Source organism: Helicoverpa armigera, chromosome 2 (genome assembly GCF_030705265.1).
Source record: "Helicoverpa armigera isolate CAAS_96S chromosome 2, ASM3070526v1, whole genome shotgun sequence".
NCBI lineage: Eukaryota > Metazoa > Arthropoda > Insecta > Lepidoptera > Noctuidae > Helicoverpa > Helicoverpa armigera.
The window spans coordinates 7,100,975-7,126,877 of record NC_087121.1 but is presented as its reverse complement, the minus strand read 5'-3'; the positions used below and the strand labels follow the sequence as shown (position 1 = coordinate 7,126,877).

The following is a 25,903-nucleotide window of genomic DNA, read 5'->3' as shown; positions in this document are numbered from 1 at the left end:
AAACTGAAAACATTGATTATTGCTTAACTATTAAACACAAAATCACACAAACGTTAAAATCCAAGCTACTCATTGTCAAGACAAGAATTTATCACTCCTGTGACTTCTTAAAATATTAATAACCTTTTTTTATTCAAACTATATAATTCCCATGAAAACTTGATATTCTGGCAAGAATTTTAATTTGCGAACAAATATTTTCAATATGAAAATTTCAGGACAGTGCACCGCATACTCGACTCTACGTACTCTTCGAAAGGTATCCTCGCAAAACGAGAGAATTCTTACCACAAATTACTTCATATATGATTTTCAAATGTGTAACATTCTGCAGCACTATTTAAATATAATATTCGCGTGCTTGTAAAATGGAGGCTAGGTACTAAAATTGTGTCAGGTTTCTGCAGCTCCAAATTGGAAACCGAAGACATGTGAATTTCCAACATTTTCACACAAAAAAATATTTTCACAATGTCGTCATATTTCATGACAAAATAATTTAGATCGCCAACTGCTACTTAGTGACAAATTACCAAAGAGCTAAAGAAAGAAACAAGACGATATTAAAGCATTGGGTCATTTCTGTCCGGAGAAGTTCAACAATCCATCATTCGTAATTACTACAGTTCGCTTAACGTTCATCTCTTTGATATTGCCCGCTTCCCCACTTACTATCTTCGCTCACGTCATTTTTCACAAATAATTAAGATTTCAAAGTGACGATGACGAACGTTACATTTCAAAGTAGGTAATTATTATTAAAAGTGTTGTTAGCCACTGGTAGTTTAAAGAATCATAACCTCGCAATTATGAACGTAACCTCAAATGGTTTCGACGTAGATGCAAAACAAATCGATATTGTGCGAAACCGCATTCAGGAACTACGAAATCGAGCCATGACGGTCCAGTCATCTGATTACTGACAAATACAAAATTAAATAAAATCCATTGCATTTATAAAGGAAGGCTGAAAATTTCGCATACAGAAAATCAGGATGTTGGACATCCGTCAGACAAGAGAGGGGAGCACACAAACTTTGAACGGCAACTGTAACCGGATTCACTAACGAGTCGGTGCACGGGTGACGGCGCTTTACACTCCACTCTTTTTAAAATAAAAATCATTTATTGTTCACATCCCCTCGGAGCCATCTTCAAATAAACATGATTGCGTCAGTGGTAAATTGATAATTAATCAGCGAAGACACATATTAATATAGAGGCAGGTCCTGAATGAATCCAAACGTATGATTCGTACAACCCTTTGTATATTTAGTTGAATCCTATTGGGGCGTTATCGGGTGCACGCAGCGGTCGCAGTTTAGGACTTAACGAATTATCGGGCCGGCTGTCAGAGCCGGTATGGAAGCCAATTGTGAATAATGGAGCGGTGAATTTATAATCGTGTGCTAGACTGACCGAGGGGCAGGCGTGTCGCAGCCGCACCGCGCCGCCCCCGCGCGCTGAGCCGCTAGATTGCGACCATTGTTTGAATGGTCGCACATGTTGCTAAATTGAATGAACTACAATTTCTAGGCGCCCCCACTTATAATTTATGCTAAGCATTATTCATTCTCTAAACACTTCAAAAGATATCGTTTGTAAGCAAATCTTTTGGATTTAGTGCGCGTTGGCATTATTGTATTACCATTATTTTGTTTATTTAACAAGTACATTTAAACCCTCGTACCTAATCCTTTTATTGTAATACGATTTCGATACATAAATATTCCCCACAAATCAGGACTAACTTGAATAAAAGCAAGGTAGTCCATTTCTTTTTGTTAGGGAATCGCATGTATTACGAGTAGGTAAGTGTTTATGAATTTCATAATAATATGCGTCAAATGAGCAGAGGCCTGCCATTGTATTGTTGATTTATTCCTTTGTTCCATCGTTATTTCATTGAGATCCGGATAATCTAGCTTTTTATTTTGCCTGTAATTATACAATGAGTGCGTTGTTAAATGTCTTTTCTCTGTTAAAAATAATAAAACTTGTGTAAGATATGTCTATCTGTCTTCTATTATATTTTCAATACGCTTTATTTTCAGGTATGTATATTAAAAAGCCTTCAAGAAAATTGTTAGAACCCATTACATGGAGAAGTCTATCTACTTTCAATATCTCAATTCACATTTCATTTGCCTTATTATTACGTTGGGCAATAGAATCTGCACTATACCGTTCAATGTTCATGTAAAATGCCGAGCAATGTGAGTGAAGTTGGTTGCTGTGTTGTGCTAAGCAGCCGTTTGTACCAAATGTTCTGAAATCTTAATCGGGTGTTTTGTCATAGTGTACTTCGTCTGAAGTCTAACCAACAGATTGTGGTAACGGCACACAGCTTTTACATGATGGACAGGCAAATAGGTGCAGCTACATACTAACCATGCACATATTGTGAAAATTCTATATGGGAAATACTTACGGGAATAAAAGAATAGTACCTAAGTTAGGTTTACTTACACCCAGCAACAACTTGCATATTATTTCAAAGAGCGTTCGCAGAATTTTTCTTTAATTTCGGACAGCACAAACACCTTAAGTTCTCACCGCGATGACTGTGCAAATTCATGCCGCACCAAATGAAAGAGTAAACGGTGTAACTGTGGATCGTGCAGAGCTTGCTTATTACATTGCCGCCTTATATCCACTAACTAGTTTACTGAAAACAAAACAGAAAAATGGACAGCTGCTGCAAATAGTGCCCTGAAACTAGTCCACCATATTATTTGGTTATGTTTCTGTTTTATTTCGTTCATATTATCTTTAAAAATATACTCTCATACAACTTCAATTTTAACAAAATATTTTGTTTTCCAGTTTTCTTTTGCACAAAAAATGCATAAAGAAGACTCAGTCGTTTTGAAATCCATAAAAAATACACGTTCAATAAAATACCTGGACGGTTTTTATAAAATTTAAGGTACGCGTTGACTGGTCCGCAGTGGCCACAATGCACGTACGACACGAAACGGATTAAACGTTTAATGCATGCATGCATGTGAGCTGTACCGAGAGTGTACGCAGAGCTATGGAATTCAAACTAAGTAAATCAAAATCCGTATGCCGTAAACATGTTTCGGCTAGTAAATCCGAACCTTTAAAAAGAGTCTTTTACCTGTTTCAATCACTTTGCCTTAAAAATAACGTTAATTACTTAAGTTACTATTTACGTTACGTTACTCTGAAGTGGTAAACATCGATATATCTTCTTTACTCACTTTTTGTATACAATTTTAAAGTACATTACCAATATTTTACTATCCGTATTTGAGAAATATTCTTGTCGTGGTGGCCCAGTGGGTAAAGGACCAACCTCAAGTACGAGGGCGCGGGTTCGATCCCAGGTCAGGCAAGTACCAATGCAACTTTTCTAAGTTTGTATGTACTTTCTAAGTATATCTTAGACACCATTGACTGTGTTTCGGATGGCACGTTAAACTGTAGGTCCCGGCTGTCATTGAACATCCTTGGCAGTCGTTACGGGTAGTCAGAAGCCAGTAAGTCTGACACCAGTCTAACCAAGGGGTATCGGGTTGCCCGGGTTACTGGGTTGAGGAGGTCAGATAGGCAGTCGCTTCTTGTAAAGCACTGGTACTCAGCTGAATCCGGTTAGACTGGAAGCCGACCCCAACATGATTGGGAAAAGGCTCGGAGGATGGATTTGAGAAATATTCTGACGTGACTCTTATGAAAGTGGTCCATGAAGAAAAGTCTAAGAGTCTTGTTGAAAGCCGCTCCATACTAAGCATTGAACTCTTCAATAACCGATCCCCAGGTACCTTAATTAAGTAAATAATTGGGTGTTCCTATAACGACATCACCAATCTCTATTCTTGCTCAGTATTCATTTTTGTGTTCACAGATACCAAGCCCAACTTTGTGTCTGCTTTCTAAGTACTTTTAGTACGACTACTAACTTTGGTACGCACTTAGATTTAATTTCACAAGACACAAGTGTAAATATATAATGTCTGAACGTACTCCCAAATTAAAGAAACCCCGAAGGGATGTACGTGATATACAATTTTGTAATTACGTTCCATTTCAAGTTTGTCATAAGCTATTATCTTGATGAATTTGCTTGGCTCGTCTTTCTTGTAACGAAGTGTGTTTTTATTTAAAGAACAAAGGTTTTGATTGTTAGGTATTCACATCAAGCCTGTGCCTGTGTCTCTTTTATATCTATGTTCACATACTCGTCTTTTAAGTAAAGAATTTTTTTTTTTTTTTTTTTTAAATCTTTATTGATGAAAAAGGAGATTTGATCAAACATGATCATGCCATCTCCATTAGGCTTACAAAAATATGTCTATACAGAACTTATAATAATACCTACTACTAAAATTAAACTAAGACCTTCTTTTTAGAGCATACTGAGCTAATTTATAAAGCATTCTAGCTTGCTCTGACAATGGGTAAGCCAGAATGCTGTTACATATACCGCACTCATGTAAACTAATGTTGCACGCAGTCTCAAATAAATTTCTTTCAGGCCCATTTCGCACACATTCCACCAAAATATGGTAGACGTCCTCGACTCGATCACATTCAGTACACTTACTAGATGGAACTTTGCCCATAAGAAAAGCAAAACTATTATATATTATATATATGGTATATGTCCGGAACGGAGCCTTAACGCCGTTACAATATCATTTCTCGGTAGATCAGAATCCACAAACCATGGCGAGCGAGATAACCCAGGCTGAATTGTTCTATACCAGATTCCCTTTGTGAGTGATCGACTGTCGAAATATTCATTCCAAATCTCCATACACTTTTGCTTAACTGTTTGAACTACTTCTGTATAATAAGGTACATGTGGAATTTTGACACCATCTGATATAGCTACATTTGCCAGCCGGTCTGCCATCTCATTCCCGAATAATCCGATATGGGACGGCACCCATTGAAGAATTATTTCGAAATTGTTCATGTTCAGTTCAAGCAGTGATTTCAAAATGCTATAAGCTATCGGTGTGCCTCGACTGTTCGAGGTGCATCGAGCTAAATGTTGGATTGCACTTTGGAGTCAGTCAAAATAACAAATTTACCCGCTTGAAAGGAACTTATATAGGACAATGCCTCTGAAATAGCATATAATTCTATCGTCATTATGGATATGTTAGCCTCAATACAAAATTTTACCGAACTATCTGACTGTGGATCGAAAAAAGCCAATCCACCTACATTATTAGTTTTCGAGCCATCCGTGTAAATTGCGTAATAATTTAAATATCTATTCCTAATGTAGTTACAACAAATATCCTCCAAAGCATGTGAATTATAGCTCCTTTTTGGCATATTCACAGTGTCTATGTTGCACTTGAGTGTATTGCCTAGATTAATACTACTCACCCAGGTATTTAATTTAAACATATCTAATTGATTACTAACATAAATAGACTTTTCTTTTAAATAATTATGAGCTAAACTTAATAATGGTTTTTTGATGCAATTTTTTAAATATTTTTATTTATAGTAAGTGTATATATTAGGTCATAAGTTAGTTGTATGTTGTATATATATTTATTATTAAGTTATTGTAAAAAGTTATTTGTAAATAATGGCTTACTTTTATATCTCCAAAAGGGATTTTCTATTAACAAACATAATTCATCTAATATCTGCATAAGTTGCAAGTTCGAAAAAGATTTCGCTTTTAACCAGTATTTACCGGCGAGGTAGTGGCGACGAACACATAATGGCGGTAGGTGCAGTTCGGATTCCATGACGAGGATCGGAGTAGTTTTTATAAATCCACCCACTGTACGTAAACATTGATTTGCAATTTATCTAATTTGTCTAAATGAGTTTTACAACTATTGCCAAACAGGAAACTGCCGTAATCCAGCCTACTGCGAATGCAAGATATATAAAGTCTTCGTAAATTTGACACTTGCATGCCCCAACCCGGTCCAGTTAAAACTTTAAAAATATTGACTAATTTTAATGTTTTTTCTCGTATCTCATTTATTTGTTTAGCCCATCGCAATTTCCTGTCGAGCCAAAGTCCCAAATACTTAACGTTATTTACTACTTCTAATGGAGTGTTTTTTATCACGAGGCAAATGTGATCACGCGTTAAACTATTTTTATTGTCAAAGATACATACCTTACTCTTTTGTGGAGATATTTCTAAACCGGCTTGAGACAGAAGTTGAGTTAATTTATTCAATGCACGTTGAAGTCTATGCGTTGCCTCATTCAGATTATTGCACGTTACATACACTACAAAATCGTCCGCGTATTGACTAATGCAAACTTCATCGATAGATTTACAAATCTCATGTGTCAAAACATTAAAAAGAATAGGGGAAAGAGGATCGCCTTGAGCCAAACCATAAAATGTTTTCCTACTGATATAACCCTCGTGATCAAAGTTAATTGTTAAATTTCGCTCCTTTAAAAAATTCCACACATATGTGCATATTCTATAGCCTAAACCCAACTCATCCATTGTGGTTAGAAGCCGTTCTAAATTTACATTATTATATGCATTGTCTATATCGATAAAGCATGCAACAGTCGATTGTTTTTTCGAAAATCCGACATGAATATTACTTATTAACGAAGATAAATTATCTAGGGTTGATCGGCACTTTCTGAAACCGGTGGTGTAATCAGACAGCATGTGATTTTTTTCAATATACCATTCGATTCGATTAATTATGATGTTATGGAATACCTTACACAGACATGATATCATGGATATGGGACGCAACGCCGAGCTCGAATTTAAATCACGTCCAGGTTTAGGGATTGGCACTATTCGAATATTACGCCATTGTTGGGGTACAAAACCCGTTCTAAGGAAACTATTGTAAAAAGATACCAAGATTAGTTTTGCGTTAGTAGGTAAATTCTTCAGCATTGAGTATGAAATATTGTCGCAACCCGGAGAAGTGTCCTTACGCCTAATGCAATTATTCAACTCGCTGATGGAAATAGACTTCTCCAGGCAAGGATTGTTAGAAAAAAATTGTGGCGTTTCTGAACTTACATAGTCTGGTGCCAATTGTTGTAGCAAATCATATGATCTCTCTTACTAATAAAATATTTAGGTGCACTATACCCTTTAAACCATTTCAATTTTCTCCAGAAATCACCTTGGGATAGCGATCCGTCTATGGATGAACAAAAATCTTGCCATGATTTGCTTCTAGCTTTTCGCATGCAACATTGAGCCTCACTTATCTTCTTTTGTAATTTATTTAAATTATAGGGAGTTGGATTGCGTCTAAACTGCGATAACGCGAGGCGCCTTTCTGCTACTAGTTTTGACAATGACGTTTCCCAGTATGGTTTAGGTCTAAAGTTGGATTCGGGATTTGTGCTCATCTTTATTAATGGAATGTTAATTTCAGCGACCATATCTATATAATCACAAAATGTATCGTACGAGTCTTGCAGATTATCTGAAATGTTAAAATTCTCACAGATCATTGCCAAAAAGTTATGATACCCGGACCAATCTGCCCCTTTATAATTTCGCCGTACGATGGGTTGCGAGACACAGGATACATGTGTTGAAATTTTAATAACAATGTGATCACTGCCTAAGGTTTCATTGAGAGTGGTCCAATTTAGTTTATAAGCTATGTCTACGGAAGCTAAAGATATATCTGGAGAAGAAGATTGCAACTGGCTATTTACTAATTTAATACGGGTTGGCTTGTTATCGTTTAAAGTTACTAGGGAACTATCCATTAATGCATCATAGATTTGTAAACCTGTATGATCTGTCTTGCATGACCAATTTGTATGGTGGCCATTGAAATCTCCTAAGACCATCCATTTGCTGTTGAACAGAGAGAAAATATGATCCCAATCCCGGCGTTCAGTGTGAACTGATGGTGCACAGTACACAGATACAATATGTTGGATATAGTCACAGTTATACACCCTGACCCCAACTATTTCAATTCCTGGATTAACAGTGGTTAGAGTTACCGGGCTAGATTGAATTGATTTGTGTACCAGAACTGCAACTCCACCATAACCGTCATCGCGATCTTTACGGTAAATGATGTAGTCATTGACCTTTACATGTGCTTCACCATCTAACCAAGTTTCGCTGAGTGCGGCAATATGAATTTTATTCTGACAAAGAAGTTGCTCTAAAGTAACTAACTTAGGTTTAAGACTTTGACAATTCCATTGCATTAAATTTAGCTTAACAATATGATTGTTTTTAACCATTATTATAAAAGTAATCCAAAATTATCTTAAACAATGACCAATCTGAAACATAATCGACTACCACTAATATAAACCACTCAAGACAGCATCTTGTTATTTCATGAAATTTCCATTCCATTGTTTGCCCTCTCAAAAATAATTTCCTTCAATCTGCTAAGAAGTTCTTCAAAATTAACCGACTTCTTTTATGTGTTCCTGAGAGGAATTTTATCCGTCTTATCCTGGCCAGTCGTCTCTGTCGTGGTCGTCGTAATCTGATCTATTTCGCACACATCATTCAGTCGATTTTGTTTGACAGAAGATTTGACCGGTGAGACTTTCTTTTTTGTAACAGGTATCGAAGTCTTTGCCTTGACAATTTCCGAAAAAGTAGGAATATGAACGGGGGAATCACTGAAAACATAATCCATTTCCATTTTAGTGTTCTCAACAATACGCGTGCAGCATGTCGATTCTATAAAATATCACAACTCACTTCGACATCACTCTCACTTCGACTTCGATCTAAAGGTAGAATTCCGTGGACGCGACAATAGTCAACCTATGAAAATGTATGGCACCGTTGTCGAGGCCCGTGACAGTCGCGCGCGGCCGACGAATTTCGTAAGCTGCTCGCGGCATTGTCAAAAATTTAATTCTGGTTTTACTAAAATTCTATAGATGTTATTAAGCGCTAGACCATGTTGAGAAGCGTACGGCCGCGAGCGGCTCACGAAATTCGTCGTCCGCGCGCGACTGTCGCAGCCCTCGGCAGCGGTGCCATACATTTTCATAGGTTGACTTTTGTCGCGCGCGGCTGCGACAATCGCGACCCACGGAATTCTACCTTAAAGTTTCGTGATTGACATTGTCAAACTACACTAGCGCTTCACTATCGAGCGTGTTGACAAGTTGAACTAAATCAAAGTCGAGATTTTGACAGATCTGTCTAAATCTGTCTATCTATAGGGGAGGTAGGGGAGAGATGGGCAGTTGGGAGATGATCAAATCAGAATAAAAGGGGTCCTTTTATTCTGATTTCTGATCATAGTTTTTTTTATTGGGTAGTTTACGTTACCGACTGGTAACGGTGTTCATCCATAGACTATCTGTCATTTCTGTGAGTTGTCAAGAACAAACACTCGTAAAAGTACTTAAATATTTTGTTGCGGTTTCGGATCGTTATAAAGAGAAAACTAATGAAAGGTATGTGTATTTTCTATTATTAATTATTGATTGTCAAAATCTCCAGTTACAATTATAGTAAGTCGATGCAATCCACACCTATTATACCTTTAGAAGAGAGTACTACAGCAATAGTTAATGGGCCCCACGTTTTATTTTAGTCTAATATGACCGGGACCACCTACGTAGGTTGAAAGGTAAGTAACTATTTTTATTTTCTAGTTTTCAGTGCACATAAGATAAAACCGTTTAACTTAAAAGTTTTTACCGATTTTTTTCATAAACTAAGTCAAAGTGTCCAATGCTCCCTATGGTAGGGAGGCTTGGACATACCATGTAATGTATAATTTGTAAATTTTGCTCTTCTTCGTCAGTGAAAATTTGTGAGGTTATAAATCTGCGCGAAAAATCCTTTATAGAATCTTGTTTCAGGTACCGTTGCCAACTTGATCTAGAGACTATTATATTTAAAATAGTGTTTAAATAAAGTTCTAAGTGTTTTAAAGTGATTAAGTGCCTACCTTTAACGATGGCTAGAATGTTTTTGCTTAAATCTTTATTAGAAGAAGCTCATGCTTTAGATAATTTAGAAAAGCGTCAACAATCTGCTAGAATTCGTAGTTTATCTTTATTAACTCGCGATGATGACTATGTGAGCATATATAGATTGTCAAAGGAGCTAATTGACCAACTGGAGTCTGATTTACTGCCCTGATAAAGCCCACAAAACGTCGAGGCAAAGGACTTACAACTCGTGTAAAAGTAAGTATTGACACAGTTTATAGTTGAAAAATTGTAATCAAGCACACAATAATAAGAAAAACACTTAGTTCTTAATAAGGAGTATTCCCTTTATGTGGTTTCCCCGCCAGCTGATATGTTTTCAAAAGACTCTGTACTTCAGTTATAATATTGGTATTCTCTTAAGCATGAAAATAACCAAATTGGTCTCAATTTTGTTTTCACTAAATCCAGATAAAGTAGGTATTACATTTTTTATTGATTTATTGTTTCACAGATACTATGTACTTTATCATTCTTGGCTAGTGGCGGTTACCAGAAGGTTATGAAAGAGGGCATCAGAACTTATTTATCGCAACCGTCTGCATCTCGTTGCATAAATGAAGTAGTGGAAGCTCTGAACAATCCGGCCGTAGTAAAAAATATATAAGGTTTCCTCAAAATCAGCAAGAAAGGCAAATTGGCGCTGTCAGTATTTTTTTTCGTAGGGTAAGCATAGATTATATTCACAGCACGAATTTAGAGATTTCTGTTTATTTTATACTTAAAAGCTGCCTCAAATTCCTTACAATAACAAATTATAACTAAAACATCATATTTAGCTAAAATTCTGTGTCAAAACTGATAAAATTAAAAACTGATTAATCTCGGTTGACATTTTGTCGAGTGGGAAGTCACTAGCACAGCATTGGTCGATGTCGAGCTCACTTCACTTCGCAAGTGATTAGGTGATGTTTACAGAATGCAAAATCAAGGTCGTTCTGAATCGAATGCGAAGTGAGAGTGAATAGCGAAGTGAAATGCGAGTTGTTGTTCGAATTTTAGAGAATCGACGTGCAGGCAGGCCTTGGCCCTGTTGCGCCCCGCTGGGGTTGCTGACAGTATTCTACTTGTGTAGCCCTTTCATTTGATACCCATATTGAGGGGGCTGTGCCATTTTGTGCCGGCGGCCATATTGGATTTAATTAAAGGTGTATACAAAATTTCAGACCAATCGGTTGACAGGAAGAGGGTGAAATTTGAATTACTAAATTTGATCCAAGAATAAATAATAAAACAAACGGGGTGAGCTAAATAAAACCGTTTAAATATCTCGTAATGTTGAAACTGATTGTAATTTTTAGGAAAGCTCTTTCATTATATCTAGCCGAATATAAGAAATGGCAATAAAAGTTGATAATGATCTGTAAAATCTGATTTTTTATGCAATAAATTGTGAAAAAGTGCCCATCCCTCCCCTACCTCCCCTAAAGTATGAAATGACATTACGAATCGAAGTGAAATGCTGGGGTGCGGCTGTATCTCAGCACTGCTGTTGTCGACATTCACTGGCGACGGAGGAACGTAAACCGATAGTGCCTTTCTATGAGTGCAGTTGAACTCGTTCATAATCTCGCTTATCTTTTTTTCTTTTAAAAATACTGGACAAGAATTTTTAGCCAATGCCATATGTTTACCGCTGCAGTTGACACACCTAAAGGTTTCTGTTTCACAGTTCTCGTGGGGTCCACCACATTTCGGGCAAACTACTTTACTAGAAGGACATTTCTTGTACAAGTGACCATATTTCCAGCATTTGGAGCATTGCGATACCGGAAACAAGTATGGTGTAACCTTGATACGCAAACCTTCTACGTACACATATTGTGGTATAAAGGAACCTTTGAAACAAACCTGGACGGCTTCACTCGGCTGCCAGCCTATTCCTTCCGGGTCACGGCGTTTTAGCCGATATACAGATATTATTTCAGCTGGCTTCTTACAGGATATACATTTTAATATATCTTCATCCGATAGATCTAAATCCACATCCCTAATTACCCCATAGGATGAGCTTCTTTCCATAGCCCTCTGTATGTTCCAGTTCCTGTCTATAAATGCTTGACATTTCTCAATTTTATTTGCGCTAAACTCATTGTCTACCTCGATGCGCACTTTAAAGGGATTTATATATTTTACTCTGTCTATATCCACTATACCACTCATTTTAAACAATTTGGCTAACGCAAATTGTTTAGGCATTCTTTCCTGGCTTGATAAATATATCTCGATTTTCTCCTTCTGCATTTTTAATTTCTTCTCCTTTCTATTTACTAAATTCCATTCTTCCTCTTCATCACTTCGGTCTCGCTTCTCTGGTCTTAATGTATTCTCTTCTATTTCAGCTTGTACTATTATCTCTTCTCGGTGATACTCCCCTTCAGAATCTGACATCTCTTGCTCCCGATCATTAATATTGCTATCCATAATTATGGCACTATCATTCTCCGTCTGGTTACTATTTTTGTCCATACACTTGAATCGTGATCAGTGTCGTCGTTATCGCTAGGCGGCGGCGGGCGCGGCCGCAGGTACGTATAGTACTGCAGCGCGCAGGGACCGATGCACAACGATTAAAAAATGTAACTCGCTAATGAGATGCATACGTTCACCTCGCGCGCTTACCGACACGAGACTGTGAAGTAAAGAATTTGAAAACAGCTACCAAAATTGTAATGTAAAAGTATGTACTTATGTGTAGACGAATACATAACCTTATTTTATGTGTAGAGAAACTACTGCTGAGCGTGTGTGGTTTACAAGATTTTCATTAGGCCTGTGACAGACAATGTTCATGTAGGATCACCCACGTATCCTTTTCAGAATAGGGTAATGTTAAAAATTCTTCGGGTCACCCTTGTCTAGTGTGAAAGGTAAAAATGTGTGACCTCGTACAGGACAGAATCGATACTCCTAAAAGCTTTTGGATGGTTTAAAGTAACGTCCTTTATTTGTTTGTATTTTTTACAAGGTAGTTATAAAAACACTGTTATCTTTGGTTACAATTCTAACGTTATAAAGTACTGTTATGAAGGTCTTACCTTATCTCAGAAGCGTCGGTGCCTGCACTGGAGGCTAGTTTGCGCGAACCTCGCCTACCACGTTAGGGAAATAATATTTCGTACAAATAACTTCCTCTACTTTTCTCTTTCATTTTTAAAGTGGTAACGTAACAAAATGACGACTATGATGTTTTTTCAAAAAGGAACATTTTCTCAGGAACTTTTTTTCGCCTCGATGTTTGTACGCAACCACCGACAAAATGCTACACACAATGGAAGTACACATAGATTTGTACAGCAAAAATAGGGATAGGCGTACGATATTTACGTTTATGAAGTAACGAGCTGTTTTCCGCGGTTTCGCTTTAACCCGCGGCAATCCCATCAAACCACGTAGTCCTAGTCTGTCTGCATTAATAAATTTTACACGCAAATATTTCCATCTGAATCTGCTTTGGTTAAGCGGTGAAAGGTTAATCTATTTATCAAGTCAAAATCGATAAAAAATTATGTTTAGTAGCTATGATTATCATCCACATTATCATAATTCTGATGTATTGCCTTACGTAATATTCTTTCAAGTATCTTGCCATCCCTGGCTTGTAAATATTTGTATATTCAAAGGCGAAATAGAATATATTCCAGAGAGCCTCTTGAAAGTAAAAACGCGCGTATGGCTGCGGACAAAGGCCATTTCTAAGACGAATTCCTACTTCCACGTGTCCTTTATCAATCACGATGATTAAAGTCCGCGCTGACCATTCAGCGGACTATTTCTTGCGTATTTTCTTAATCAGACAGGACAGAGTTAAAGAATGCGAACGATTTAGCGAAATCAAGCGTCTGACAGCTTTAGCGGAAACACACAGTGATGGGTGTTTGGCCGGATATTGCTGAGCCCGCACGAATTGACGGTTCCTTTACACGACCTCCCTGAACGTGTGGCTTCGATGGAAATGCCCAAATGTAGTGGCTATTCACGGCATGCACTGTTCCCTCACATTGTTGCCTCTCTACGAGGAAAATGAAATGCTTGCTAGTACAAAACCTCTACGTAAAGTAAAACACCGTTAATTGTATCTTATGATTATTTAATGTATTAACATACCTACAAAACAATGGCAATACAGCCGGTTTAATAAGTAAATGTATATATTTGTCGACTGCCGCATTCAGAAGATAATATCTGGATTAGCGAAGGGATGATCCTTGTGCTCTCGACCCCTGCGAACACAACGTTAATCTTTGATTAAAGAATAAGTTTAAAATCGTATTAGTAACAACGGTCGTATTAATCATTCGGACTTTAATCCTAACTACCATAATCCCAATTATTAATATCGTTAACACTAAAGTTGGCTCGTTTGTTAGCCAGTTCGTTACGTCACAACTAAGCGACCACTGGACCTCCCATTTGTATCCACGGTTTATCATATTTAAATATTTCGATATAGTCAAAGCCCATTGCGCACAAAAAAAAAGAATTCTTCAGGGGATATGTAAAAAACATATTTTTCAATCTACCAAGTGTCACCGACTTGTGTGTCTAAATATTTAATTTCTAATTCCGTGCGAGTGAACCAGAGACCCATTATTAGTGGTAATAAAGTGAGGGAGAGGTATTTGTGTGATTGTTACTGAATCATCCCCCAGCGGATCAATGAACGACAATGAAACTTTTGGAGCACGAAACTTAGGTTCGGTAATGATATCCGTTAATATTTTATCCTTTTCGAGATAACATTATATTTCTGTTCTCTATTTAAATAAAAAAACAGTACTATATTTTGCTTCTCGAATGTGGTAGGTATAATAATTTTTTAAACTTAATTCAGAGTCATGTTAAGCTGGCTTGTTATATCTGATTAACTATGGGGTTTAAACATATTTAATTGAAATGTTCATGGCGGACTTTCAACTGGAGGTCAGCGTGAAAGTTCACCTAATTAACTCCATAGCCAATAGTTACCATTTTATTTACTGAACATTTATTAACGGGTGGGGCAGATCCGGATTGAAATGGGAAACGCGTGTGGGTGCACCAAAGCGTGGGAAGACTGACGGAAAATAAAGCTTTTCGTAAATACAAAATCTGATTAAATATAATTATTATGAGTTTAAGAAAATTACAGTTGATTATACACTAATCTGTCTATGTTAAATTAAATCTAAACACCAATCCATTTCGCGCTGCCAGACCCAAAACTGACATTTTATGTTGAAAACCAAGTTGAATACAATTTCAGATATCAAAGTCTATCACGCCAAATAAATATTAGGTATCTACCAACACATCCATCACAATAGAGACACGATACAAAGAAAGTAAATAAAATAGAATTACTATAGATAATGAACGTTATTTTGAAGAAAAACTGAGACGTTGAGTTTGTTTGCAGCGATAACAATCTCATCTGAAGAAAGTGCTGAAGTAAAGAGCATAGTTTGTATTGAAATGTTTGTGTTTACTTACTCTGCCTGCGGTATCAGTCGACCGTTGCAGTCGAGACTGTTGATGCTCTTAATGTCTTCCTTCGTCAGGGCGAAGTCCCAAACGTGGAAGTTCTCTGCTATACGGCTTTTGGTTACTGACTTCGGTATAACTATGATGCCTCTGTCAATCTGGTACCTTGAAACAAACGTTGCAAAATTAACAAAATTATTGCAATTTTATGCGCTACACTATCTTGTCGTAGCTACGTCGTAGCGGCGTCGTAGCAGTCTCGTAGCCGCCTCGTAGCGGCCCCGTAGCAGTATCGTATCATAACCTAACCCTACGCATCTGTGGTAGCTACTTTATTTTATGAAACATTAGACGCGCTATTTGTCTGAGTTTATAGTTGGAAAAGAGTTTTTATTTTGTTATAAACTAAAAATAATATTAGAGTTTATTCTTGCAACATGAATAAACTACAAACATAGGCAAGAGGCTTGTCTTGCGATAGAGAACATTTTCATGTTTATCTTGTATGATATAAATGCAAAATAAAATAAAAACGCAATATTGCGTAATGTGAGCCAAAGGGATAGAACAAGAAACTTTTATACTACTTGTATGTAACATACGAATAAAAACGATAAAATCTACTAAACGGCTTCGTTCCGGTCACTAGGGCTGGTGTCGATCGCATCAAATGATGCTCCATTGCCTCGCGTCCCCGGTTATTTTTATTTTCTGTGCACAAATTTTGTACCCCACTAGATTTTGTATATAAATGAAACATAGAAAAAAACGTTATCGAAGCTGTTTCATCGTCAGATGAAGCAATAAATTACGATCTCCGAAATAGCAATTTGTTATATCGGCTAAAACGGAACGGAACTTTTAATTTTAAACTGACTTCAATTATGATTAGCTTGTGAAAACGAAGCCTTTTACTCGCCAATTAAGTTATCAAAAACACGTAAATAAATAGACGTTATTTTATGTTTTTGTGGAAATGGTGGAACAATTGTTATGTTACTTTCAAAATATAAAACATTCCGAGCCTAATAAAATATATATAAACAAAAATATTTATAACCATAGATAAGGTTTATGTAGTCAGTGAACTTGTGCCTATGTAATAAAATAAAGTAAATCTGAGATGCATAGTCAGTCTTTGCCAGAATACTTTTATTCACACAAACCGACGGAACTCTTTGAGCCTCACTATCGACTGCTAGTTCTATGAATAGACTAGGCCGAAAACGATTTTATTTTAATGTCATTAAACGAACTCGAATCGACTTTTGAAAAAGAGATTTTTCGATTTAGAACTAACTGTATTAATTCGCTAGCGACCACATCAAACATTTTTTCCTCTATGTTGATAAACCGAATTTGACTATCAAAGTTATTTATTATAGGTAGTTGTTTCGATCTTTTCTGCAACTAACTTATAACATAGAATAATTTCCGACTTAATGTCCGGACTCTTACATGCAGACACGGTCCTCCCTGCTTACTATAAGTTTTAATGCTCGATAAGTTTATTTAAATCTTTTACTTATGTTTGTATCTCTATTAAAACTATCTACTTTTATCTTGCCGTCATAAGTCACGGTCATATTCAAAATAATGTACAATGTACATATCATAAAAATGCATATATATATATACTTATTTTTGCTACGACAGCAACAGCGGCATACCTAACTTCAAATAATTATAATTTATTTCATACCTCAACTCATAATATTACTGAAGTCTTTATAATAAGGTAAGGTGATAGGTATTATGACTTACCCCTAAACAACCCAATGCATTTCACGTGATTGCAGTAGCATTAACATTGATTTTAGAGTGTGAATAGTGATAAATTCGTAGCATTGCTGTACCTACCTACGTACATATCGCATTTACTAGATCTTACAATACAATTTCTGGTTAATTAATGATAACAAAATTACCTTATAAGAACTTGTGCCGGAGATTTGTTCAACCTTTTCGCGATAGCCAACACTTTGGGGTCTTCCAACAAGGAAGGATCGCCGGGCTGCGCCCACGGCCTCTGGGGGCTACCGAGTGGATTATACGCTGTCAGTGTCACACCACGCTCCACGCAGAAGTTGAACAATTTACTCTGATTCAAATATGGATGGCATTCCACCTGTAACAATTAATGACGTCACTACATCATCTCCCGAGCCTTTTCCCAACTATGTTGGGGTCGGCTTAAAGTCTAACCGGATGCGGCTGAGTACCAGTGTTTTACAAGGAGCGATTGACTATCTGACTTCCTCAGCCCAGTTACCCGAACAACCCAATACCCCTTGGTTAAACTGGTGTCAGACATACTGACCTCTGACTACCCGTATCGTCTGCCAAGGATGTTCAATGACAGCTGGGGAATGAAACACAGTCATTGGTGTCCAAGATATGCTTAGAAAATACATACAAACTTAGAAAGTTTTCTTTGGTATTCGCCTGACCTAGAATCGAACATACGCACTTGTACTTGAGAGGTTGGTTCTTTAGCCACTAGGCCACCACTACGTCGATAATAACGTCACTGCCATAAATTGAATTTATTTAGCAAAAGGCATGCATAACGACGACCACCTGCCAGCTTCACATCACAAGCTACACCAAGTGATTTTAGAGATATTTGTGTACCCAATTTCAATATGCATGTATGAGATGGACGCAATTGATAGTATTCAGTATTATTTGGCGAGGAAGTGGTCAACAATAATTCCATAACCGGCACGCGCATCTAAGGCGCCAAAAGGGGTCGGAGCGTCTGAGCGGGGCGAGGATAACAATACGCGCGCTAGCTTATAACTAAAAGTCGTAAGCGACAAAATGGTTTTGTAATTTTAATATTTAGAAATGATAATTTAATAAAAATTCCTACTACCATTTTAAAGAGTATGTATATACTCAACTACTAAAAAAGTTAAGAGGCTTAAATCGGTCCCGTTTGCCCATAATATGTGAATCTCTTTTTAAAAAGAGGTATGTTTGATATATTTTTCTCTGTTATAAAAGTTACCTAATCATGTTTCTACAACTAACAAAATAAGGCTTATATCATGAACTTTCAGGTAACCAAGTTGTATTTTGATCCGTTTTGTATTTACTGAGAAAATTGACATCCTTGGCGCCAAAAATTCCAATTCGTCCTCTTAATGTTTACTTATTGCTAGGATCCACAAATTAAGAACGTAAAACTGAACGAAAACACAATATAAAAGGAAAAAGCACCCATCTTGCGTAACTTCAAAGTTACATAATACGTAGGTAAGTAGATTCTGTCTAGAAGTTAGTTTTACCATTTTCAGTATTTACTGAGTTTAATTCAGTATAAATATTTTTCTTTCCACTCGCCAAAATCTCCCTTGATTGAATCGTTTTCACACCTCACCTGATTGGTCACTGGCTTAATTGTAGCAGCGTTCAGAATTCGAGTCAGTTGTACAGAATTGAAGTTGCTGACTCCGATGCTCTTAACGAGGCCTTTCTCGACGAGCTTCTCCATAGCCCTCCATGTATCCACGTAGTCTACGTCGGAGTAAATCACTTTGCCATTAGCATCTGAAGGAAACGGATCACTCCTTCCTAAAATCAGACAAACATTTTATTCCGCTTTGTACATAATAAAGCTAATGTTGCTTCGGTATCATTTCGGAAAAGCTTGCGCCCAAATTGAAAAGTTTTTACGTTTTATTTACATAAGTCTTCTGTGGATTTAAAGAATTCTGTTAACCAAAATAAACTCAATTTCTGTTCGGGGTTGCGTTGGGCTTAGTTCGAAGTAGGTATACAACTTTAAGAATAATAAAAATGGGCTTACCTTGTAAGCCATAGGCCAGTGAATGAGATATAAATCCAAATAATCCAATCCGAGATCAGACAGCGAGATTTTTACAGCCTTTTCCACTAAATCCGGCCTGTGATACGTATTCCATATCTTTGATGTTATAAAAGGTCCTCTCTGTAAAACAAACATTAAAGCATAATATAAAACATGTTTATAATAACACATGTATAGAGGTCCCTCTATACACTCACACATCGTGTCTGGGATAAACATCAATAGGCACTCCTTCAAAGATTTTAAATGGAATAAACATTTCCGAAGATTTATAAAATACGAAACTATCTTTCCACATTCTGATTTCACGTTCCGCACAACACAAATAGATACCTGCGTATGAATTGACACTCATTCAATTTCCTTGGAAGAAGATTCTTAAATAGAAAAGACTTCGTCGTTCTTTAGTAGGTAACCCTAATATTAACTCCGAGACTTTGTTATTTAATAAAAACGAAACAACACAAGGATTACGGATACTCGGAGCCAAAGACAGTTCTGACCGGAGAGAAAAAGCGGTATGGTACGTAAACATACTAAATGGACATATATTTTGACCTTTTTACGATGCCCTGGTTAATTTTCTCCTTGATCGCTTCTCCGACCTCCTTCTCGTTAAAATAAAGATGTGCACAGTCTATATGTCGATAGCCGATGTCGATCGCTTCGCCGACCGCGCGTGTCACTTCGCCAGGATTTGACTATAATAAATACCCAATTTATTAGTACCTATCCTAGTACCTATTAGTACCCTATCGATAAATATTACAATTGTAATTCAAATCTTTTTTTCTGAAGGAAGTGGAGTGAGTGTAGTGGAGGAGTGAATGTACAGGGGGTGCACCTGTGTCGCAAATATGCGCTTATGCACTAGGTATAATATGTCTCCTTAGGTACATGAGAACAGCCCCGTGGCGACCATCGGCTAGGACGCTATTATCACTTCTACACTGATCTACTGATTCTTCTTATAAACATAAAGTACCTACCTACACAAACACGAACTAGCAAAACGAATAATGTTAAAAACATTGGTTTACACTAAATTCAATATTAGATAATAGGTAGGTGTATTATATGCAGGTAAGTAAATATGTTTTGATAAAATTATTGTAACACTACGTTGATATACTTATTTCATATAAAAACTAATGCCTTACCTGCCATGTCCCAAGACCCAATATGGGACACGATAGTCCGTTATTAAACCTCACAGTAGGAATTTTAGCGGCCATGCTCTTAAAAGGCAGTTTAACAACTATCTGAGAATAAGATGTTCTGCTCAATAACAAGTTTTATATAAATACATAACGTTGATAATGTTTTATCACTGTTTAAATTATACTATCGAAGGCCATGGTCAGGGTGTCGCTTATCATAAAAGTTAATTATTACATCGACTGTAATTTGCTATGTTAAATTAAGTTTGACGTAATGTAGGTCTACCTACTGCTTAGTAAGGCAACCTATGCCTACACCAGGCAACCTGACTTTAACACTACCTACCGTCCAACTCAACTCAAATATCTGTTGCATGAAATATAAAACCTGTTTCCATCAGAATTCGTTATAAGATACCAATTATTATAGAGTAGCCTAAGACAGCTACAAAATCTTATCAAGAAAATCCAAAGCGACCCTTATTGGTAGGTAGGCTCCTATTTTGTATAAAGTTCCGACTGCGACCGCAATTAACTGTCGACTCCGTGTAAACAACTTAAGGGCGGCACGGTTAATCGCCGATTACTCGTTAACCGGTGTAGTGTGGTCAAAACCTTAGTTCTTAAATCGGATTCGGGGATACCTACGAGACCAGCGTTTTAATGTCAAGGGTCGTCCATATTTTTCGATTCCCGTAAAGATGTCATAAAGTTTCCCTTCAAGGTAGATAAGAAAGTTATATGGATGGCGCGACCCTTACGGCCGCATCTAACTCTCACTATCCATCACAAGTAATTGCAGCACTTCCTTCAGTGTTCACAAGAAGCATAAATGGGACGACCTGCACGTGACCAGCCCTATCTAGCTATTTATTACATCCACGTTTTCTCTTAAGGGTATCGCGCGCAGCTTAGCAAGCGCCTTGCATAGGTAGATAAAACATTTCCGTGCTGGAAGCAGACGTTTTCCCTAAACCAGTCGGCAAATAAGTAGATACATCCCTCTGGTTTCAAATGCCACGCTGTTTATAATTTTCTTTCATTTAATCAACATAGGTTGGCAAGCACTTATTTATACAAGAGATTATTATAACAAAATCTTCCTAGTTTCTAAGGGTGGTAGGTAGTGTTGAGCCACGGCTGTCCGTCTAATAGCAGAGAACTAAAAAGTTACTGAATCAATAATGGTGCCGTTTTCACCAATGAGGGTTTTCTAAAATGGCAATCCACGAGGTGGCAGCACCGAGTCGTCAGGTCTAATAACTGTCAAAGTGCTTATCTTTACTATGAATAGTGAACGATTTTAGTGTTTTTTTATTTTATAATTAAAGCACTGCATTATTGTTTTACTATTGCGGTTGAGTAAATAAAAAAAACTAAATCATATTGTGTTAACAAATTTTTCAACAAGCTTTTCCTTAGTACCAGTGACTTTTGAACCCTCTCTCTTAGCTCAATTTTTAGTTCGGAAACCTTATTCTGACCGTAGTCCATAATAAAATCAATAACACTTCCAATATAACAGAATTTCAATAAACAATAGGTTCGGCACCTACAATTCCATACTATTTGACAGCTGTTTGGACCAGACGCATACGTGGCGCCACCCGGTGGCAGAAAAAATTTCAAAAACCCTCATTGATAGATTCGATTGGGCAATTTGGCTTAATTAAACAAAAAAAATATTATTAAATCATTTTTGGGTGCTAAATTATAGTAATTTTTATTAATTTTCAATTATAATAATATGTACTATCGGTAGTTGATTTCATGATTCAAAAATAGCTAGAACTTCATTTACATTTGTACCATTTTGCTACGGCGAGGTACTTGGTACTGCTTTATAACGCCATCTATTAGCCGTCCACAAGACTAAATGCTTAAGCTTGACGTTACGTTAGTGGCGGGATGTTTTCTAGGCCAAGCACGAATATCTAACGTATTCGTATCGACAATGTATCGAGGCCTCGATTCGAAAACGGAGTCTGTCGATAGTAGGCAGCACGAACCACATTCGAAGCACTATCGAACACTCGATTCGAATTCTAATGTGACGTCATGCAAATGTAAATAGGGACGCGCCATAGTGAGCAAAATGAACGATTGTTGAATGAATGGTGCGTTCGAAAACTAACTCTAGTTGTTAATATTTTTTTTACCTTTGATTAAACGTTTTATTATTATTAAATTATAATAAAAACTGAATGTAATATAAAAAAGAGACCCAAAGTTAATTATTAGACATTATAAAATGGCATTATCTTTAGCAATATAACATAGTTACGGAGATTTTATTTTTTTAAAATGACGGGTACCGAACGCACCCACTTGACATCCGACGCGCGTAAGGGCGCCAAAGGACAATGCCTAAAAACGTCCCCACCCACCAACAGACTTGAAAGTAGTGTCATTGGATGCGCCTCATTTAATAGATCATTTCTTATTATGGAGACATATTCCAAAAGTATGGGGTTTAGGAACTATAAGACAATTTAGTATCCTTAATAATCAATTAACTTCAAGTTTGTTAACCAATTACTCGGAATTGCGTGGACCGATTTTGAAATCTATTGTTTGTATATAGAGAAACTATCTCAAAGCTAGTCCGATTTAATTTTCATCAAGATCTTTTAAGCAGTTTTTGAGTTATCATCAGTTAAAATAATCGGTTTGAAGAAGCAATGTAGGATGTCGTAAGGACACCTTCACCACCACCAACAGACTTGAAACTAGTGTCATCGGAAGCGCCTCCTTTGATAGATCATGACTATCATAACGATTTACGGCAAATGTATGGGGTTTTGGAAATATTCGACATTTTAGTATCCACAATTAACGTAACGTTAGGTTAGGTTAGTAGGTATACACCGTGACTTTTTAGTCGTCTTACAACGGCAGCCCACTTCATGTATCCAATGACTAGTAAACGGTAATATAAAAAAAAATATATGAGATTTGAATAATTTAAAAATAAAAATAATTCATTAAACCCCAAACATTTAGAGTATGTCGTCACAGTAAAAAGTATCTAATGGATAAGGCGCTTCTGATGACACTAGGTTCAACTCTGTTGGAGTCAGTAAAGGTCCATACAAAATCATTAAACCAATTATATTATCATTCTAACCGGTGATAACTCAAAAGTTGCTAAAAGATCCCGATGAAAATTACATCGGACTAACGTTGAGACACCTTCTTTGCATTAAAACAAAATAATCAAAATCGGTCTACGCAACTCCGAGTAATTGGTTAACAAACTTGACGTTTATTGATTATTAAGGATATTAAAATGTCGTGTATTTACAAAACCCCATACATTTGGAGTAAATCGTTTTGATAATCATGATCTATCGAAGGATGCGCTTCCGATGACACTAGTTTCAAGTCTGTTGGTGGGTGGGGACAGGGTCCATACAAAATCCGGCATTGTCCTTTGTTTATGTTTTGCTACACGTCCACAACAAAAGTATTTCTGGTTTTTTTTTGCTACAAATAATTAAGTGCTTTCAATATAATAAATAATTATGAGAACCAGTCAGACGCACGCAATATGAAATGATGGTTGAATTCATGGAAGGGTGAGTAAACAGTTTTAATAAGTTTGAGTGGCATAAACTTTAGTGTGAAGTATTTTAAGTGCAATGCTATTTCTATATTCTATATTCTATATTTTTAAATTCGGTTTCATTTGTGTCCAGTGGGTTAATTCTATTCCTAAGTTTTGCTCTACAATGATTAAAAATAAACATATAAATAACATTTTTTTTTTCAAACACATTAATTCTATAGGTATCTACGCAAATAAATAAAATATGATTTAATTACTTAGGTACCTTGTTTCTCGTGATTGATATCCATAATTTTCTAGTAAATTTGAAGCTAAAAAATAATATGCGGTACTACGTTCATACAGTGGCGGTCTTTGCATTTTTAAGTATATTGAAGCTATTACTAATTATTCCAATAACTTAACAATAATTTTAAAACACTTCTATTCACAAAACTAACTCTAAACAAAACATAAACACGGTTAAAACTTTATTTTTACACTTCTCGAAACTTTTCTCACCGACTTTTTCAAGTGAATAATGTTTCGACCATACTCGATAGCCAGCCTTCGAGAGTTTACGTTACCGTACGTCAAAACAATGTTCGTGCTGCCATGTTTTGTTTCCTTTACGCCCGATAGGGCGCTGTACAATTCTCATACAAATGTTACTCGATTTCGATACGAATAACTTTTCGCAAATATTCGTGCTTGGGCTATGAAAGCTATAATATATAATATATATAGTATGAAGGACAATGCCTAAAAACGTCCCCACCCCCCAACAGACTTGAAAGTAGTGTCATTGGATGCGCCTCATTTAATAGATCATTTCTTATTATGGCGACATATTCCAAAAGTATGGGGTTTAGGAACTCTATGACAATTTAGTATCCTTAATAATCAAATAACTTCAAGTTTGTTAACCAATTACCCGGAGTTGCGTGGACCGATTTTGATGTTTTATTTTTATTTTACAGAATCTATCTCAAAGTTAGTCTAATTTAATTTTCATCAAGATCTTTTAAGCAGTTTTTGAGTTATCATCGGTTAAAATAATCGGTATGAAGAGGCAATGTAGGATGAAGGATGTCTTAAGGACACCTTCACCACCACCAACAGACTTGAAACTAGTGTCATCGGAAGCGCCTCCTTTGATAGATCATAATTATCATAACAATTTAATCCAAATGTATGGGGTTTTGGCATCGGTTTTGGAAATATCCGACATTCTATTATCTTTGCATTAAAAAAAAAGTCATCAAAATCGGTCCACGCAACTCCGAGTAATTGGTTAACAAGCTTGAAGTTAATTGATTATTAAGGATACTACAATGTCGTGTATTTCCAAAACCCCATACATTTGGAGTAAATCGTTTTGATAATCATGATCTATCGAATGATGCGCTTCCGATGACACTAGTTTCAAGTCTGTTGGTGGGTGGGGACAGGGTCCATACAAAATCCGGCATTGTCCTTTAGAATTCCTATCCCTTGAAATCAGCAACCTCAAATTCTCCAAAATGAAGATTCATTTTACCTAATGCATACTTTTCATTATCATGCCATTTTTATGAATGTATGCCATGTAGGAAAGAAAGGAGCATAATTCAGAATCATTTGCTCTGGACCAATCAGCAACAAAATTGAGAGTTTCAGACCATAACAAAGTTGATTTGTGCTACACATTGGGGTAATAATTGAGGATAGAATAAAAATAATGAAATTACTTAGGCATTGATTTTAATAAAATAACATCAAAACAAAACTAACTAATAATTACATTTACAGCTTAAATTATTATTCTAAGTAAACATAATATGCTTGAGGGAACACATTTTTACAGAAGTCTTTCTGACGATCCTTCGGCTAAGAGTTCCTTCTCAGCAGCTTCCTTACTGGCTTGTATTTGAGGTCGGACATATTTGAAATACTTATAGAAATGGTCACCTAAGAGTA

At 36.5% G+C, this 25,903-nt stretch overlaps 2 protein-coding genes across 2 annotated transcripts in view; both read right to left on the bottom strand.

Annotated features, from left to right (window-relative positions):
- Positions 1-12,429, bottom strand: part of LOC135118726 (uncharacterized) — a 47,044-nt gene extending 34,615 nt beyond the window's left edge. The window contains exon 1 of the mRNA XM_064041428.1: positions 11,386-12,429. Within this exon, the coding sequence (XP_063897498.1) occupies positions 11,386-12,408 (1,023 nt within the window). The 5' untranslated portion in view covers positions 12,409-12,429. The remainder of the gene's footprint in view (positions 1-11,385) is intronic.
- Positions 12,430-14,012: 1,583 nt separating this feature from the next.
- LOC135118029 (aldo-keto reductase family 1 member B1-like) lies at positions 14,013-20,554 on the bottom strand. The gene is made up of 7 exons (XM_064038899.1): positions 20,398-20,554; positions 19,788-19,938; positions 19,213-19,350; positions 18,788-18,981; positions 17,331-17,530; positions 15,412-15,567; positions 14,013-14,162 (listed from the first exon to the last, which is right to left on the bottom strand). Exons 1-7 carry the CDS (start codon positions 20,470-20,472, stop codon positions 14,111-14,113), a joined length of 966 nt encoding a protein of 321 aa, XP_063894969.1. The 5' UTR covers positions 20,473-20,554; the 3' UTR covers positions 14,013-14,110.
- Between the last annotated feature and the right edge of the window lie 5,349 nt (positions 20,555-25,903).